The following is a 17,071-nucleotide window of genomic DNA, read 5'->3' on the forward strand; positions in this document are numbered from 1 at the left end:
AAATAAAAAAAATAGTTTTAAGTATATATACTTATACGTTCCATATGTTTTTGTATTTTTAGATAATGTAATACGATAGTTATTAATTTTAGTAAATCTATAAATATTTTCTAATCGATTTGTTTTTTGTTTCATGTATTTCTTGGACCTGCTCTACAAATAGGTAAGTAAGATTGATAAGTTTTAGAAACAAATCAATCTAAGAAAAATATATATAACTACTGTAATTATTATTTTTAGACATATTTACAGTTGCCAACATTGTAATAAAAACTTATATAAAAAGTTACCTAAATATTAAATTACCCAAAAAGTATTAATATTCCTAATTGAAATGAGCACATGATTATTTCAAACATTATTTAAATTTGGAAATCCCTATCTCTATTACAAGTTATTGTATGCCCAGTACCCAAACCAAAAGATATATAGATAAATATGCATGTAATATATATTTAATTAAAGTATTATAAATGTATTAATTCTGTTAATTAATTTAATTTCACGTTATTCATAAATATTTTATATATAGCATCGCATTAAGTCCCGATCCTAAATTAAAATATGTGTATTGCTTGTAAATATTTTTTATATTTGTAAAACCTACGGGGTCCATTTTTTCTTATCGGAATAAAAACTAGCCTATTTCTCAAGTAGAAGCAAACGATACACATTTGCAAAACTTCATTAAAATCGATTGAGCGGTTTTAGAGATTAGCGTGAAGAACACCACGACACAGGACTTTTATATATTAATGTAATATCTAAGTAGCTCGAGCCATACGTTCTGATAGAGTGACTAGATAAGTAGAAGTATTCTATTTGGATCTTATCAATCCTTTTCTATCGGCAAAGAAAATCCAGTGCGATCCAGATCAAATGCACTAGATAGTGTTATTTGTGTAGATTTACATCTTACAGTTTTATTGTTCAATACATATAATATAGATAGGTAGAACAAGAATTAAGAAATATCTATTTTCAAATTTAATTTTTAACATATTCCTATACGTGTAGTATGTAATATGTAATCTTCTATCATTATCCTTGTATATAATTTATTTTTTGTTTCTTTTTTTTTCATCTAGGATAATGTTTTATCTGTAGTCTACTCATAAGAAACAATGCAAATAAAAATACTGTAAACAACGCTACACTTTTAAGACTACTTAAGCATATTATCAGTAAATTAATTAAAAAAATATTGTTTTACTAAGAAAATATTTTACAACACTCAATTTCAAAATATTCTCTTCTATTTCTTGTTTGCAATTATATAATTATTTAACAAAAGCTTGAAACAGTATACACATAAAGAAAAATCCAAACAAAGCATACTTGAAATCAATAAGTCTTCCTCAATAAAATACGATATTCAAAAGAAATCATGTGCTCTTTTCGAGTAGGTAGATATTTGATACGCAAGAAATTGTATTGAGCTTTCAAAGTAGGTAAATACGAGTACGAGATACGGCATTAGCAACTACGATGTTTATAGTCAAACTTGCAGCTTACCTAGCTTATATACACATAAGCTATGCTGTAACTTTAGCCACTCTAGAATCATTTGGATAATTAACATCTGCCGAAGTAATACGTAAGTACAATATCTTTAAGGATATAATTCTCCCTACTTTTTACTTTTCCTTTTTATTTCTAATTATAATGATTAATATTAATTATTATATAAATATAAATATAGTATTACTTTATTAAATATACGAGAAACGAATGTAGAATGTGAAGAGCGACGAAAAATTAACACTAAAAGTAATATTCGATTAAAATATAAATACACTTAATACATATTTTTACTATTTAATAATAAATATTTATTTTATACTAGAACCTTCTAGAACATGTTTATGCATATTCTTAATTCAAATTTATTTGATGTAAATATTATACTTGAGAAAAAGTACGTGAAAATATTTAACTTATTCTTTTTAAATTTACATTGTTTCTCGTAACATAAGTAGATAGATAGATACAGTTTGTAAAGGTAAATAGCATAGACAACAGTAGTTATAGGTTTTTGATGGTGTTCCTCATTGCAGTCATTTTATTATCTTTATATAGCATGTCGTTAAATGGATATAAACTGCAGTAGGTAGTATCCCGGTTACAAGTTAATGGGTGCACAGATTCAGCCATTATATTTATTGTCCTCTTCTACAGCGCTATTATAGCACTTGAAACAGCATAATGGTCTTATATAGACTCAATTTTGATTCTAAAATATGTTCAATGTAATTACTGATACGAGAAACATAAAATTACAGGAGTGGCAACACATAAGTGATACTATAGACGATTACAGAATACCCAATAATATTGGGGATAAAATTCCCCATATGTAATGTCCATTGTTAGTCTATGGTATTCTTGATGTAGAAACTACGGTTAAGATTTTTATAGTATATAACTTTGCTGTTATTACCTAATTTAAAAAGAAAAAAAAAATTGTAGTCACACAAATAAAATATCTAATGAAGTACAATTATTAGTGATATTTATAACTTATTTAAAATTAGAATTCCATTTTTAATATAAAACGATCTATAAATCAGGAAAAAGAATTTTTGCACTGTTTCTTAACTGTTGTCATGATGTTTATTAGAAAAATATTTAATATAGATATTGTTTTAGTGCATTATTCAGTTTTAATGCAGCATAAAGCTGATTTTATTACCTGATGTAAAGTTATTTCCCTGCAAATGGCAGCTGTAGGTACTGAAGATAACTTTTATGGAGAGAGAATACTGGAGACGCGGGATTAATGTCATATTTTATTATTTCAGACCGAGTGACGTTTAAACCTGAGAGTAAGTTGGTGATTTTGTGAGAAATATTTGTGTTTAGTAGGACCACTGAGTTTATTCTGGATTTCTGAACAATTTGATAATATTTTAAAGCGCTAAATAACATTGCATTATTATTTTCTTTTTAATAATGTGTTGATTTACATAATCGTCAAATTTATATTAATTCAGTTGCTGTACTATTAATTTTAGGAACAACTTTTTGTATAGCAACCATCTCGAAACGTAAAAGAAAATAGTCTCTACATTTTAGTTTAGTTGCTCAGATCGACTTATAAAATGTAGAGTGACTCGCTCTGTATAAGGCAGAGAAAGAAAAAAAAAATTATTTCAGATCTCGAGATAATTATAATTAAAATATATATATATATATATATATATATATATATATATATATATATATATATATATATTCAATCAACAGTATAGTCGCATTCCGTAAATTTGACCGATTTAAATCAACACATTCTTTTTTTTTTTTACTTTTTCATTGTACATGTTAAATTCACGCGTAATTCAAAATCATAAAATCAAAAGGATATTAAAAAATAAAACATAATTATCTAACCTAGCAATATATTTGCAGGCCGAAATCTTGATAAAAATGAAAAACAAAAGAAGGCAGATGTGAGTCAGATTGTATGACTGGATACTCAGTGAAACGATAAGTCGCAGACAAAAGCTCAGAATCCAGAATATGCCAGCGCTTTATTGAATCGCTAGATTTAGAACTAATGCTTCACCGTTGCCTTCGTATAGAATTAGTAGGAACATTCAGCTTGAGTAGGATTGAATATTCAACGTTTGTTAACCAAATAGATTAGTCGTGGCATCACTAAACAGATTTAACATTTTATCATAATTATTCGTTTGTGAATAATAATATCGCTGACGACTTTATTAAGAAATATGATAGAGTCGGCGTGCATTAATTAGAACTTACAATATAGTACAATCATGTTCTGATAGTCGAAGCGACCGCCTAATGAAAATATGCGATAACTCATCAACATATTCGCAATTTCCTTTCGGTGTCAAAATCTTTTTAATAACAATCTTATTATCTTAATAGGGCCATTATTAAACTGCTCAATATTAAATTAAAACCCAAACAATACAATTAAAAGAAAACGTGTTAATAAAACTTTGAAAATGAACCTAAAAAGAAATATTGAAATTATTTATATACAAAACCACTAGTATTTTTTTACGTACTAGAAAATACTAGAAGTATTAATAGTAAAACTAATTTTATGTAATAGAATTAATACATTTAATTTAAAAAAAATCTAGTAATCTAAGTAAAAACGAAGGCAACACACGATATGCGCTAGTGCTGCAAATAATAAAAGGGTTTTCATGCAAAATAAGCTTACGAATAGAAAAATATAATATAGTTGCGTAATACTAACCTATAAAATAGTATATTATCCTTACGAAAGGATATCATACTTAAGAAAATACTGTCTGAATCATATGATTCACATTAGAATAAAACGGAGACTTATTATAGCTTACAGGTACCGAGCACTGATAATAGTAATGACACATGTCTAAAAATATAGCTTAACCAACGCCGGACCTGAAAGTCTATACAAAATGTAATACATTCTAATTTTTTTATCATTAACACTTCAGTCTTAGTGAAGCAAACGACCTTTATTTATATACTAGAAGACAATCTGGCCACCGACCGAGCCGAGAAAATGAGACATCGCGCAATGCCAAACGAGCTTTCGTTGTCCCGGATAATCGATACTGTATCCTATACTTATAACAATAAGACTTATTGTACTATAAAACTAAGACTGAAGCGTTAAGAATTGTAGAAATTGTTTCTGTATTGATATTTGTAAGGCATCGTGCCTACCGGTCTATAGTAGCTAATTAAACTTATGATATAGCAAACAATCTAAAGCTTACTGCTTATTGTGTATTTTTATTTAGTTAGATCTAACAAATAAGCTTGTAGTGAAGCTGCAATATAACATCATTTTACACTAGACTAGACAAAGCAAAGTAACAGACGCCTACGTGTGTAGATTAGTTACTATTAATAATCTATTAAAAACTCTGTAAGTATATAATTTTAGATACTTGAGTATTAAAATACAAGCTGCAGTAATTAATTTCTTTTAACCTCATATTAGGCTCAAAATAACTGTGTTCCCAACAGCGTCCGCGTAGCATATTTTTATAGCTTGATATGGCAAGAAAACAATTTTGCCACAGTAAAAAGTGTCCTATTTTCAATGAACGAAAATGGAGTGTTTTTTTCTGTCTATCCTATATATATTATAATATAAGGTTAACATCAAACTTTATCCAGTAGTTGTTGCGACAGTATTTATAATTTATTGTCCAGTGACTCTTATTAGTTTCACAACGTAGAATGGATTTGATGTAAAATTGTAATACGTAAAAAAAAAGTTAACCCCTACATTGCACCCGATTCACATCTTTAGTGAATCCCTCTTCTTAGAATCCATTTTATATGTCCATATTAAATATCAAAAACATATGTGTAATAAATTTATAAGTAACATTAATATATTAAAATTGCCACAATTTTTGAATTGCCTACAATAAAACGATCATTTATTATTTTACAATAAGAATACCTAAATCAATTTGACCCATTGATGTTATTGATAGCAAACTTAAATGGCAATAAAAGAACGATGCGGTATTCCAGAATAATTTATATATCGAGGTTACTAAGGCAATAATACATTTTCCATATAGATAAAGTATTTCTCTTCCGATGAACCGCAATAAAAGAGGTGGTCTCATAAATAAATAGGTCAATGGTATCATAAAACGAACTGAACTTTTGTGTCGAGTTAGCGAGTTGTTTCGTGTCCCGAGGTTACAAGCTTTCAGTGAGACGTCAGATATTAGGACAAATGTCCTAACAAGATTGTTTGACGGAAATGTTATAACGATGTATCGGACGTTGGTAGACTTCTATAGGACGTGATTACTACTATTATAATATAAAATTGTATTCCACAAAAAAAAATACTTAAGTTGTGGTAAAGCTAGTTATTTTGATCTACAAATTAAACGACTAAATTGATTTTGATAAAAATTTTCAATGGTAAGTATATTCTTTCAGATAAAAAAAAGAATTTGCCAAATCGGTTTATAACTGACGGAGTTATGAGATAATAAATATAACAAAATATACAGTCGAATTTAGAACCTCCTTCTTTTGCAGTCGGTTGGCTTACTATTATTATTTTAAAGTGTATAAAATGCACCAACAAACAATGACACATTTTGTAGACACATTATATCTAAAATGTTTTAGTTTAAAACATGGAATTATGTGTCTACAAGTACATTTTAATTTAATACGGTTTATATTTAGTTTATAAAACCCGTATAGTGACAAAAAAAATTAACATTGTGAATAAACCTTGTTGGTGCTTTTTTAGTAACTAACTTCATAATTATTATTTCACTTTAAAGACGGACACTGCTTACTGTGCAAGCAAACGTGACCTAAACAACAGAAAATGAGATAAGAATTATTTTAGTTATATTATTATGTCTAGCGTCTTAGATGCTCCGCACCCACTATTTACCTCTCGTGGATGCTAGAGCCCCCGAGCACTCACTGAGTAAGCGCTCCTGTCTCAGACACATACAGAGAGTTGGTAAATACACACCATAGAGCTTTATATTATTAGTATAACATACTACATAATAACTTGACATCAATCTTAGGAAACAAACAAATAATACAAGCACCTAGTATAAAACTAACGAGTATTAATACACTACACATTAATATATATTAAGATTAACACAATTATTTAATATAAATTGCAAACAATGGCGCGAAAGCAATTGCATATTCTAAAAAGAAAAAACTTAACAGAACGGGAAACATCAACTCATAGAGTAATAGTATTAGTTTATCCACAATGGGAAAGGCAAAGGAACTAAGCCGTACAGCCTGATCTTCAGTAGAATGTATTTCCATGTTTTAATAAAACAGAGATGCCATATCTTCTTCAGAATTCTTTGCTATGACTACAAGTCATAAGTCTTAAATTTTAGAATAAATAATGTATGGAGATGTCATCTTTTATAATGCTCCGATAGTTGCAGTAAGATATTTAAAAACAGGATATCTTGAAAAGATGGCGGGATAGTCTGATATATTTCTTGAAATTTTGTAATGAGAAGAAATTCTGTTCAACTTAAATTGCGGACAATAAAAAAATATATGATGTAATGTTTGGTTTTCATTTTTAAGCACATAAAACAAACTGGATAATCAATGATCTTCATTTAACGTTGACACAGCGCTGTCAACGTAGGGTTGCCATATGAATGAACTATATCCAACAGCCATAATAATGTCCGTTAAAAACCAATGTATTAATGTATAATAGTTATTTAATATAGTAATCCAATGTATTAGTCGTATAGGTCTCGGCACAGGATAGGCCATCCTTTTCTTTCCCGTGGGTGCCGTTACAGGCGATTTATAGACGTTAGATCGAACTCATGGTCGAGGATTGGGTAGCAGCTCTTTTAAAACATCAAAGGCCTAACTGCGGTTGCCAATCCGCTTGCCAAGCATGGTAACTACTAGCAAAACCCCTTTGATTTAATAACCAAACTACTGAATCGATTTTGTAAAAATTTCTATGAAATCTATCTCGAAGTATTCTCAAATAAAAAAAAAATTTTCCAAATCGGTTTATAACTGACAGAATTGTTGGATACGTACCTATATACTTGCGCCAAAGACAGGGTGACAAAGAAATTATCATTTTTAGATTGTATCCTACTAAATACAGAATACTTTCATCAAAGAAGCATGGATTGAAAAACTTCAAAAAGATTAGAGCCTTTAATTAAAACGGCACGTCCACCTGTCAAGTCAGTGTAAGAGCGCCCAGATAATATATATGTAAAATAAAAAATATTCAGACTAACAATAAAACACTCTGTTAAAAGTTCAAAAGATTTTTATTTAATTCAAAATTTATAATTATTGCTCATTTTATAAAAATAAAAAATAGGACAATAAGAATATAGGATTAAAAATATCGAATAATGTTCAGGTCAGTAAGAACAGCAAGCTTGCAACGACTGCTGAAAACTCAAAATTCATACTACTGCCAAATGCAACTTCATTATAATATCTTCAAGTTCAAACTCATTCCGCTACTAACTGAGGTTACGAAGCCTTGAGTAATACATCGTCACAAACCTGCAAAATTGTCTGTTGACCTTTTGCAATATTCAGGTCAATGTACGTCACACACTGCTCAGTGTCAGCACAGGCTTGCTATCATAATTAATGGATAGCTTTTAGTTATTTTTATATTTTTAGTTCGTTTAAAACAAATTTTAGCATCTTAACTAAGTAACATTGTAATAAAGTGAAAATTTTGGGCCAAAACTTCACTAGTCCATCACCAATTCATGTAAAATTGGTGCAATGAAGTGTTTAATAAATAAATGAATAATAACAATATTATTAATAAATAAAAATAAAATTAATAATAAATTTTAGTATTAACTCTTTAGTAATTTTAATAATGACGTTTTCAAACGTTAAACATACAATCATAAGATAAGGAAACATTTAAATTTATACCTCTTTTATACATACATTAGTAATATGCACGAAATACGAGTATGCAGTAGCATGCACGAAAATTATTAATCCACTCTTGCGCCACTTGCCCTTTTCTATCTGTTCTCCTTTAACTAAAGGTTGTCTGTAAGAGATTGCCCTAGCGATAAGACCGCCTTTTGTACCTTTATGTGTATATTTCAATCTGTATTTATGTTACTGTATTTCATTTGAATTATTCACTTGTCATTGTATATTTTTATTTATGGTGCAATAAAGAGTTAAATAAATAAATAAATATAATAATTAATAAATTAATACATTAATTTTATATTTAGACACCTACTTATTTATTAGAGGGAGACTTTGTACAAAAATCGTTTGCTTGGGTACCTCTGTCCCATTCGTGTTTCAACCGTATAGCAGTTGTGTTTGCATGGCTGTGTTTCGGTTTGAAGAGTGGGATATGGCGTGAATTTACAGTGTACAGAGGAATAACACCTGAATCCTCAGGAATGGCAAGGACTGGGGAATATCATGGGCAAAACAGTATACTCTGTAATGTCCATGGTACTGCTCATGTTTATAGGCGACGGTTACCACTTTCCATCTAAGTTGTATAAAAAACCTTGCAATTTTATTAATTACAAATAATTGTACAGAAATATTATTAAAATATGATAATCATGTTCCAAATTTTTATTTTATTTATTTCTTAGCTTGAAACGTTTAAGATTATTCAATTTTGTTTAAATTATACTACTAATGTGATCCATATTAAGTCATAATGACAAACTAACGCCCTTCTCACTATTTATGATCTCTTGTCGGGACAACTGAATATGAAGGCGCCCAATTAATCATAAAAATAAAAGCCGAGTATAATTCATCAGAATAAACTCGTAAACTCTGTTAGTTGGCATTATGCCAAGTACAAACTGTCGAACTTAACAGACGCCAGTGGCACCCCACGGGATATAACATCGAATCTCCATTGATTTCCAATTGTTTACCTCTTAGTTTACCTCTATAGGTTTATTGAATAGGTATGCTTGCATTGAATATCTATTTACATAATTGATATCTTTATAACCTTAATTATGTTTTCCTATACAGATTTTCAATTATTTCATATCCTATAAGTAAATACAAGTGAAGTTTTTTTTTTTTTAACAATCTCATGTTATAATGTATAAATAACTTTTTTTTTATATCACTGGGGTAACAAACGAGCGTACGGCCCACCTTATGGTAAGCGGTTACCATAGCCTGTGAATGCCTGCAATACCAGGGGTATTACGCACGCATTGCCGACCCTGAAGAAACCTGTTTACCCCCTTTTTGAAGAACTCCATGCTGTAGTCTCTTGAGAAAACCTCGGCAGGGAGCTCATTCCATAACTTGCGTGTTCGTGAGAGAAAACATCTCTGAAATTGCGTTATATGCGACCATCTAGGCTGTAGGTTATGAGGATGAACTCCCTATCGATGGCGAGCCGTACGATGGTAGAAAGTGGCCGTGGTCATCATATTGAACAAATAAATGAATCATTTAAAGTATTATTCATTTATGCTACTGCATGAATCATATTTTTTCTTTAATATAACTAAGAAAACATATTGTTCACTTTTTACTATGGATTGCTTAATTAATATTGATTGATTGATTGATTAATATTATCAACTACAATTACCATATTGAGTAATAGTAAAATAGAAACATTTGTATACCATGTCGTGTAAACGTTAGATGAGTATGAAAGATAATGAAACAAAAGATGTCGAAAAATAAATAGACTTCTTTAGAACTCGGATCTCTCTAACTATGTCATAAGGTAATTGACAATCCTCCTCCGCATCTATTTATACTCCTATATAAATAGACATTTTAGATAAAAAAAAAAACAGAACAGAAAACATAAGAACTTTTATAATATATATAATTGTGATTAAAACATTATAGTTTTAAAAAGTTATGCTTAATAAATTCATACAGTATGTATTGTTAATAGAGTTCTTTTTGGCTGAAATTGCATTCCGAACGGGCGGTAGAATTATGAATAAATTACTATTTAAAAATGCATAAATTTAAATTTACTTGAATAAAAATAATATATAATTATAATGACGCCAATTAATTTAATGATAGTTTTTTCTATAATTTTTGTTTATTTTTCTATAATTATGTATTGGTGGATTTTATGGTTGTGATTACCGTTCAATATCAGACGGGCCTTGTGCTTGGTTATACCGATATATCGGAAAAAAAATACTATTTAAAAATGCTTATAACTAAGTTTACTTAAATAAAAGTATTTCTTTCTTTCATTAATTATATTCATATAAAAGAAAATATTAAGTAAATTATACACCTATAGGTACTTTATTTCTTTTTATTTTTGTTCTGAAATGAATAATTATAAAATGTTCAGCAACAATTTGAAAAAAAGAATAAATAATATCAAAGATACTTTTATAAGCATAAGGGAATACCATCTTGCATCTTTCCTGTCACACAATGTACAATTATATTGCATAATGTTAGCTCCCTGTGCCCTACTTCGCTTTTCCAACATCCAGACATCACAGACGTAATAAAGTTCGCTATTTCCGCCATTTTCTCGAGATACCATGACATTCAATACAACTTTAATTTCAAATATTTAGAAAAACAATCACCATCATCATCATCATCATATCATTCTTTAATTGTCCGCTGCTGAACATAATAAGCCTCCCCCTTGGGAGGTTTTGCCAGTAGTTGCCATGCTTGGCAGGCAGATTGGCAACCGTAGTTAGGCTTTGGAGATGTTTTAAGAGAGGCGCTGCTGCCCATCCCTCGTCCTCCCTTAGTCGCCTTTTACGACACCCACGGAAAAGGAAGGGGTGGCCTATTCTATGACGGAACCACACGGGGAAAAACATTATTACATGTCAAATCTTTTATTTAATTGCGTCATTTTCATAATACATTTGAAGTATTGTAAGGAAAACAGAATAATATTGAAGGACCATTTGCACCTTTCCTGTCACGTAAAATACAATTATTCTCAATATGCCCTACTTCGCTCTTCCTACAGCCTGTCGTCGCAGTAGTAATGTAGCTCGCATTTCCGCCATTTCCTCAAGATGTGCTGACATATTCAGGACAACACTAGTTTCAAGCGGCTTGAAAAAAAAATGTTACAAGTTAATGTTACATTCTTAGAATATTACATAGTTACATTACAAAAGTAATATATTTATAGCAACGACAAAGATACTAATTCTCATTATTAAATATCATCAAATTTTTTTTCGGGTTAACGCAGCTATTTTTTAAAACTTTTTTTTATTTATGTATAAATTAATGGTAGATGCCTGCATTATAGGCCGAATATGTGATTCCTATAACTATATTTTACGACATCCTATGTTATGATTAAATAATTATTATTTATAGAATAATAGTATTTTAAAGGTACAAGTACAAGTTTATTTAAATAAAGATAAGAAAATTCAATTCAATTCTTTTAGTCTTTCGAGGTATGACAAACATTATGCGTTTAGACATTTTATGACAAGAAATTGAAAAGATAAGTCGTCTGTAACTTTATACTACCCGTAATACGAATTTTTGAAAATACCCAAGAGGATTATTCGAATACACCCAAGAGAAATATCGGGTTCTACGCGAATAAAGACGTGACACTTGTGACGATATTAGTTTTGATTTCCTATATCAAAATATATGTAGAAATAATGTAGAAAATAAAATACGTGTTTAAATCATTAATAAAATTAGACTTGCTCCCCGGAAATCCTAATTAAATGGGCTACACATAAATGCTAAAATTAAGTGAATCCAGGTTTAGATTGTATTAATAAAGCCTCAAGTAATTGTGAGATTGCCTTAGATATAGTTATGTGTAAAGTAAAATTTTAGCAAGTTTTTGAAAATAATATCTACAAGTATAATTGAAAAGAAAAAGTGTTTATAGTTACATGACTTTTAAAAATATAATGGAAGTATATAAAGATTTTTATTGTTATTATATAACAAAAGTTTCACAAGAGAAATTCTTTATGAAGTGTTTACTTTAAGTAAATACTAAATAAAATGGTTAGTTGCAAAGCGAGGCAAATGCGTAACTATAAAATTCTTTGGCAGCGAAGGAGTTTCTACATAAAATATAAATTAAATTGCCAAACTATCGGAAACTTTGTCTATATTACTTACTTTACAGGATTTACAAAGTTAAGGGCGAATGCTTGAGTGGGGTCTTATACTCGAATAGACTATCGTCAACTAAATTAGTTGGAGACTGTGAGTACTCTACTTTCAGATAATTGACTCTCATTATATTAACAGTTCGATCAAAGTACAATACACACTCTATAGTTTATACTATCTATAATTAAATGACACAGACTACTTGACCTAATTATAAGATGGGGCTACAATAGCTAACTTGTTGCGAATGTTGTAGTTGTAAGTACAAAATAATTTTATTGATTTCCAATAACATGAACGATCTTAATATACTCGTAAACTTATAGACAAAATAACATTCACGATATACATTATCACTCATGAAATAAATATTCAGTTTTATGTAAGTATATTTATCATAATCATAAAGATAATAATATAAACACCAACCAATAGATTGAAAGTTTTGGCTTTAAAAAAAGATTATTGTCAACAGAACGAAATGAAAATTAGTTAATAAAATTTTGATACTTACAAAAAATGTTACGAGGCTAAAATTTTTGGCGTTTTTTAATCTAAGATTTTTTGCAATAAATATTAAACTCTTCTTTTGCACAAAAGTCGTTTGCTTGAGCACCTCTGTCCCATTCGTGTTTCTACCGTAAAGCAGTTGTGTTTGCATGGGTATGTTTCGCTATAAAGGTTAGGATATGGCAGTGAATTTACGGGGTACAAAGGAATAATACATGAGTCCTTAGGAATGGCAACACATGGGGGGTATTATGGGCGAAACAGTATACTCTATAATGTCCATGGTACTGCTCATATCTATAGGCGACGGTTACCACTTTCCATCAGGTAGACCGTCAGCATGTTTGTCATTCTAAGTTGCATAAAAAAAAGAAATTCTATATAAAACAGCTACAGATAATATTAAAATAAAAGTTAAACTGACATGACAGGTCTAGCAATCAGGTAAAATATAACAGTGCTTCAAGAAGATAGTAGTATGTACACTTAAGTCAAGCCTCTCCTAACAATAGTTCAATTAGTTGGCCGATTCTAATTTGTGCACACGTTGCAAGCTGCAATTAGTGGCCGCCTCACGTTCGATTGTTTACTCCACTTCTTTGTACAGCGAGGTTAATCAAAGCAAAGCATATCAGAATACTAATTGGGATCCTGCCGTATCTGAGATCCCAAACAATCTTAGATTACAGCAAACTCATGCCTAGTTGACTTTAAGTAGTATATTAGTTTTTTGGGTATGTTCTATATATATTGACTTTGAGTCATAGTAGCAAATTAAATTTTTAAAAACAAAATTACATCTTTAGGTAACCAAAGGCAAGGTAGTGCGGTTCGTCCAATTTAATAAATATAATTCAAAATTGAAGTGAAAGCAATTAATTTAAATTAATTCATGAAACTAAGTTAATTAACAATCTTAATTCATGAAACAACATATTTTGATGTTGATAACATCAATATGGATGGAAACGTAACAAGATCTAATTCTTCAGATTAAAAAAGAATAATCAGAATTAATTAAAAATTGATATACATACACATATTACTCTACACGTAAAAAAAAAAGAATAAAAAATACAGTCACATTTGTAACCTTTTATCAATTCTAATTCTAATTGGATAAAATTCAAAATGGTTTTTCCCGCTCTCATACAACTTCTGTGAAGTTCAATTTAATTTATCAATTTTCAAATATGTTTATTCCACCAAAACCCTTTAATCTTGACAAAATTAATATAAAACCGGCATGAAAACTACTTAGAACTAAAACGTTTATTATAAAAAATAATTGAGACACAATTGCAGTTAGTACTTTTTCTTTTATTAAGTCCATTTAATATGTGAAGATGTGTGATGAATATGAATATATATATATATATATATATATATATATATATATATATATATATATATATATATTATTTCGATTTAAAATTTGTTTTATGAAACATCAAATACGACTACATGCATTTTGCAATCATATGTAACATATAGAAAATATAACTTTAGTATAAATTTTATAATACTGTTATAGTTAGACAAATGAAATTGTATTAAAACAGCTACAATGCCTCTACTGAATACGTTTTTGCAGCTCGAAGTAGTGCCAGACGGAAATTTGAAACGTACGCTCAAAATTAAGTTAATATTAATGTTCCGAGCGATGCATTCAAAATTAGGAAACACCAAAGCGACACAAATGATTAAACCAATATCAAATATATTGGTTTAATTTATTTTTAATGAACTATCGAGAATTGCAACCAATTAATGGTAGTAATAATTAAAGGTATAGGGTTATCCAGTTTCTATAAGTAAGGGGTCTGTTAGCATATATGACTGTTTTGGATGGAGAGTTTTTATATTTAATAGGTGCCACGTTTGGCAGGCAGATTAACAACCGCAGTTAGGCTTTGGATATGTTTTAAAAGGGACGCTGCTGCCCATCCCTCGTCCTCCTTTAGTCGCCTCTTATGATACCCACGAAAAAGGAAGAGGTAGCCTATTCTATGTAGGGTGGTCCCTATATATAAATGCAAAATATAATACAGCAAAAATGTTTTTCGTAGGTAGTCGACAATGTTCATGCTCAATTTTTTCAATATTTATTATTATTATCATGCTTCGGACCTATTTTTTAAAATTTGGGATCAGTACAATGTTATTTTGACTTTCACTCTTGACTAAAATAGTCTCACATACTGAATATTTATTCATACTTTTTTTACGTCTTCCTCTTCATACGCCTAATCTCAAACTTATAATTTATTTAAACAATCGAATGTTAACTCTTAACGTTGAGTTTAGAGTTCATAATAATATATCCGGTACAGTTCCCAACAATAACAAAACAATAACGATACGAAACCATTTAAAAAGAAACACGACATAGCGGCCATTATCGTAAAGTTGAGATAATCCGCACGGTTATTACGCAAGCTAGGGCTGCCACAATTGTAAACGCAAATATTATAATAAAACTAACGCAACTGGTGGTAACACATTTCATATTTTACATCCATGCTAGAGCGTATGTAGTTTCTTACTACTAGGCTAACTGATGGAATTTATAACAGAATTTGCAACTATATTTGATTATATATAATAATAGAATTTGGTATCGCTTCTTGTATTAGTTTTCCGCATTATACCTATATAGCAACGAAAGATTAATACGATCCCAAGACTGACTAATAACGCTTCTAAGTATACTATAAATATATATTTCTTAAATGTATATATCTCACTATGCTTATCCACATATTAATATAACCTACTTGATTATACAATTTCGTTAAAAACCTTTAAAAATTATTTTAAAATACAAAAATAAATACTACTTATATATCTTTCATTTCAATATAATTATATGATAAAAGAATAATAATAGAATATATACTTAATTCATTCATTCTGTTGTATTGATAGATGCACAAGTTTTCCACTTACCTTCTTTCATTTGCACTATCAATATTTTACAAAAAGCAAGTGATGACCCTAACAATGCTACTGTCAAGCTGCAGGAGTTTAGTGATACTCATAAATGAGATATAAATTTTCATTATGAAACCTTTTAATTCTATATTTATTATAAATATAAAATATAGGTACATCACCTATATTGTAACTGACATTATTGTTTTATTGTATCAATTTTATTTATTCAAAAGTATGGAGTCTTTAAATAAGGCCAAAATGTAAAAAGGAATATATTAATAAAAATATAAAATAGTAACAATATGTTCTCTCAGCTTCAAAGTTTTTGAAACACATAATATTTATTCAAGTATACTTTTTCATTCATTCATATTATACCAGTCTTTAACTGTCCACTGCCGAATATAAGCCTCCCCCTAGGGAGGTTTTGTCAATAGTTGCCGTGCTTGGCAGGCGGATTGGCAACCGCAGTTAGGCTTTACAGAGGAACGCTGCTCGCGTTCCCTCCATCAATTGCCTTTTACGGTACCCACGGGAAACGAAGGGGTGGCCTATTCTGTAACGGACCACACGGCCATTCAAATATAGTGTTCAAATTCAGTGTCATTCAAATTGTATTAAAATAATATTTCTATAACAATTAGCAATTAATAAAACATACAACGTATCTAGAAGACAAATAAATGTTTAAAATAATAAGTAAAGAAATCACAGAAAAGCTATAAAAAAAAATGTTTAGTTATTTCTGGATGTATATTAATGAAACAAAAAAAAAATACAATGAAGCTGTCATGAAAATATCTAGCTCTCGTACATGTTTTAGCTCGATCCATTTAGTCGATATGTCAGAGTCAGACAGGCAGCTTTGTATAATATTATCATATTTTCTGTAAACTTATCTATAATATCTACATAAATACATTAAACGGATAGACGACATCATTCAATGTTATCATGACAGTGATATGTTATCATGGCAATCATCTGT

The 17,071-nt window shown here is 29.4% G+C and overlaps 1 protein-coding gene across 4 annotated transcripts in view; it reads left to right on the forward strand.

Annotated features, from left to right (window-relative positions):
- Positions 1-17,071, forward strand: part of LOC113521893 (receptor-type tyrosine-protein phosphatase kappa) — a 207,966-nt gene that overhangs the window by 139,531 nt on the left and 51,364 nt on the right. For 2 of the 4 annotated variants that reach the window (XM_026907551.3, XM_031909824.2), the window contains one exon: positions 2,802-2,825. The exons of 1 other annotated variant lie outside the window; for it this stretch is intronic. In XM_026907551.3, the coding sequence (XP_026763352.1) occupies positions 2,802-2,825 (24 nt within the window). Of the gene's footprint in view, positions 1-2,801; positions 2,826-6,388; positions 6,485-17,071 lie in introns of those variants that run through there. One more of the 4 variants, XM_031909826.2, reaches the window with a different exon arrangement.

This window comes from Galleria mellonella, unplaced genomic scaffold (assembly GCF_026898425.1).
Source record: "Galleria mellonella isolate WM207_F2 unplaced genomic scaffold, CSIRO_AGI_GalMel_v1 utg63, whole genome shotgun sequence".
NCBI lineage: Eukaryota > Metazoa > Arthropoda > Insecta > Lepidoptera > Pyralidae > Galleria > Galleria mellonella.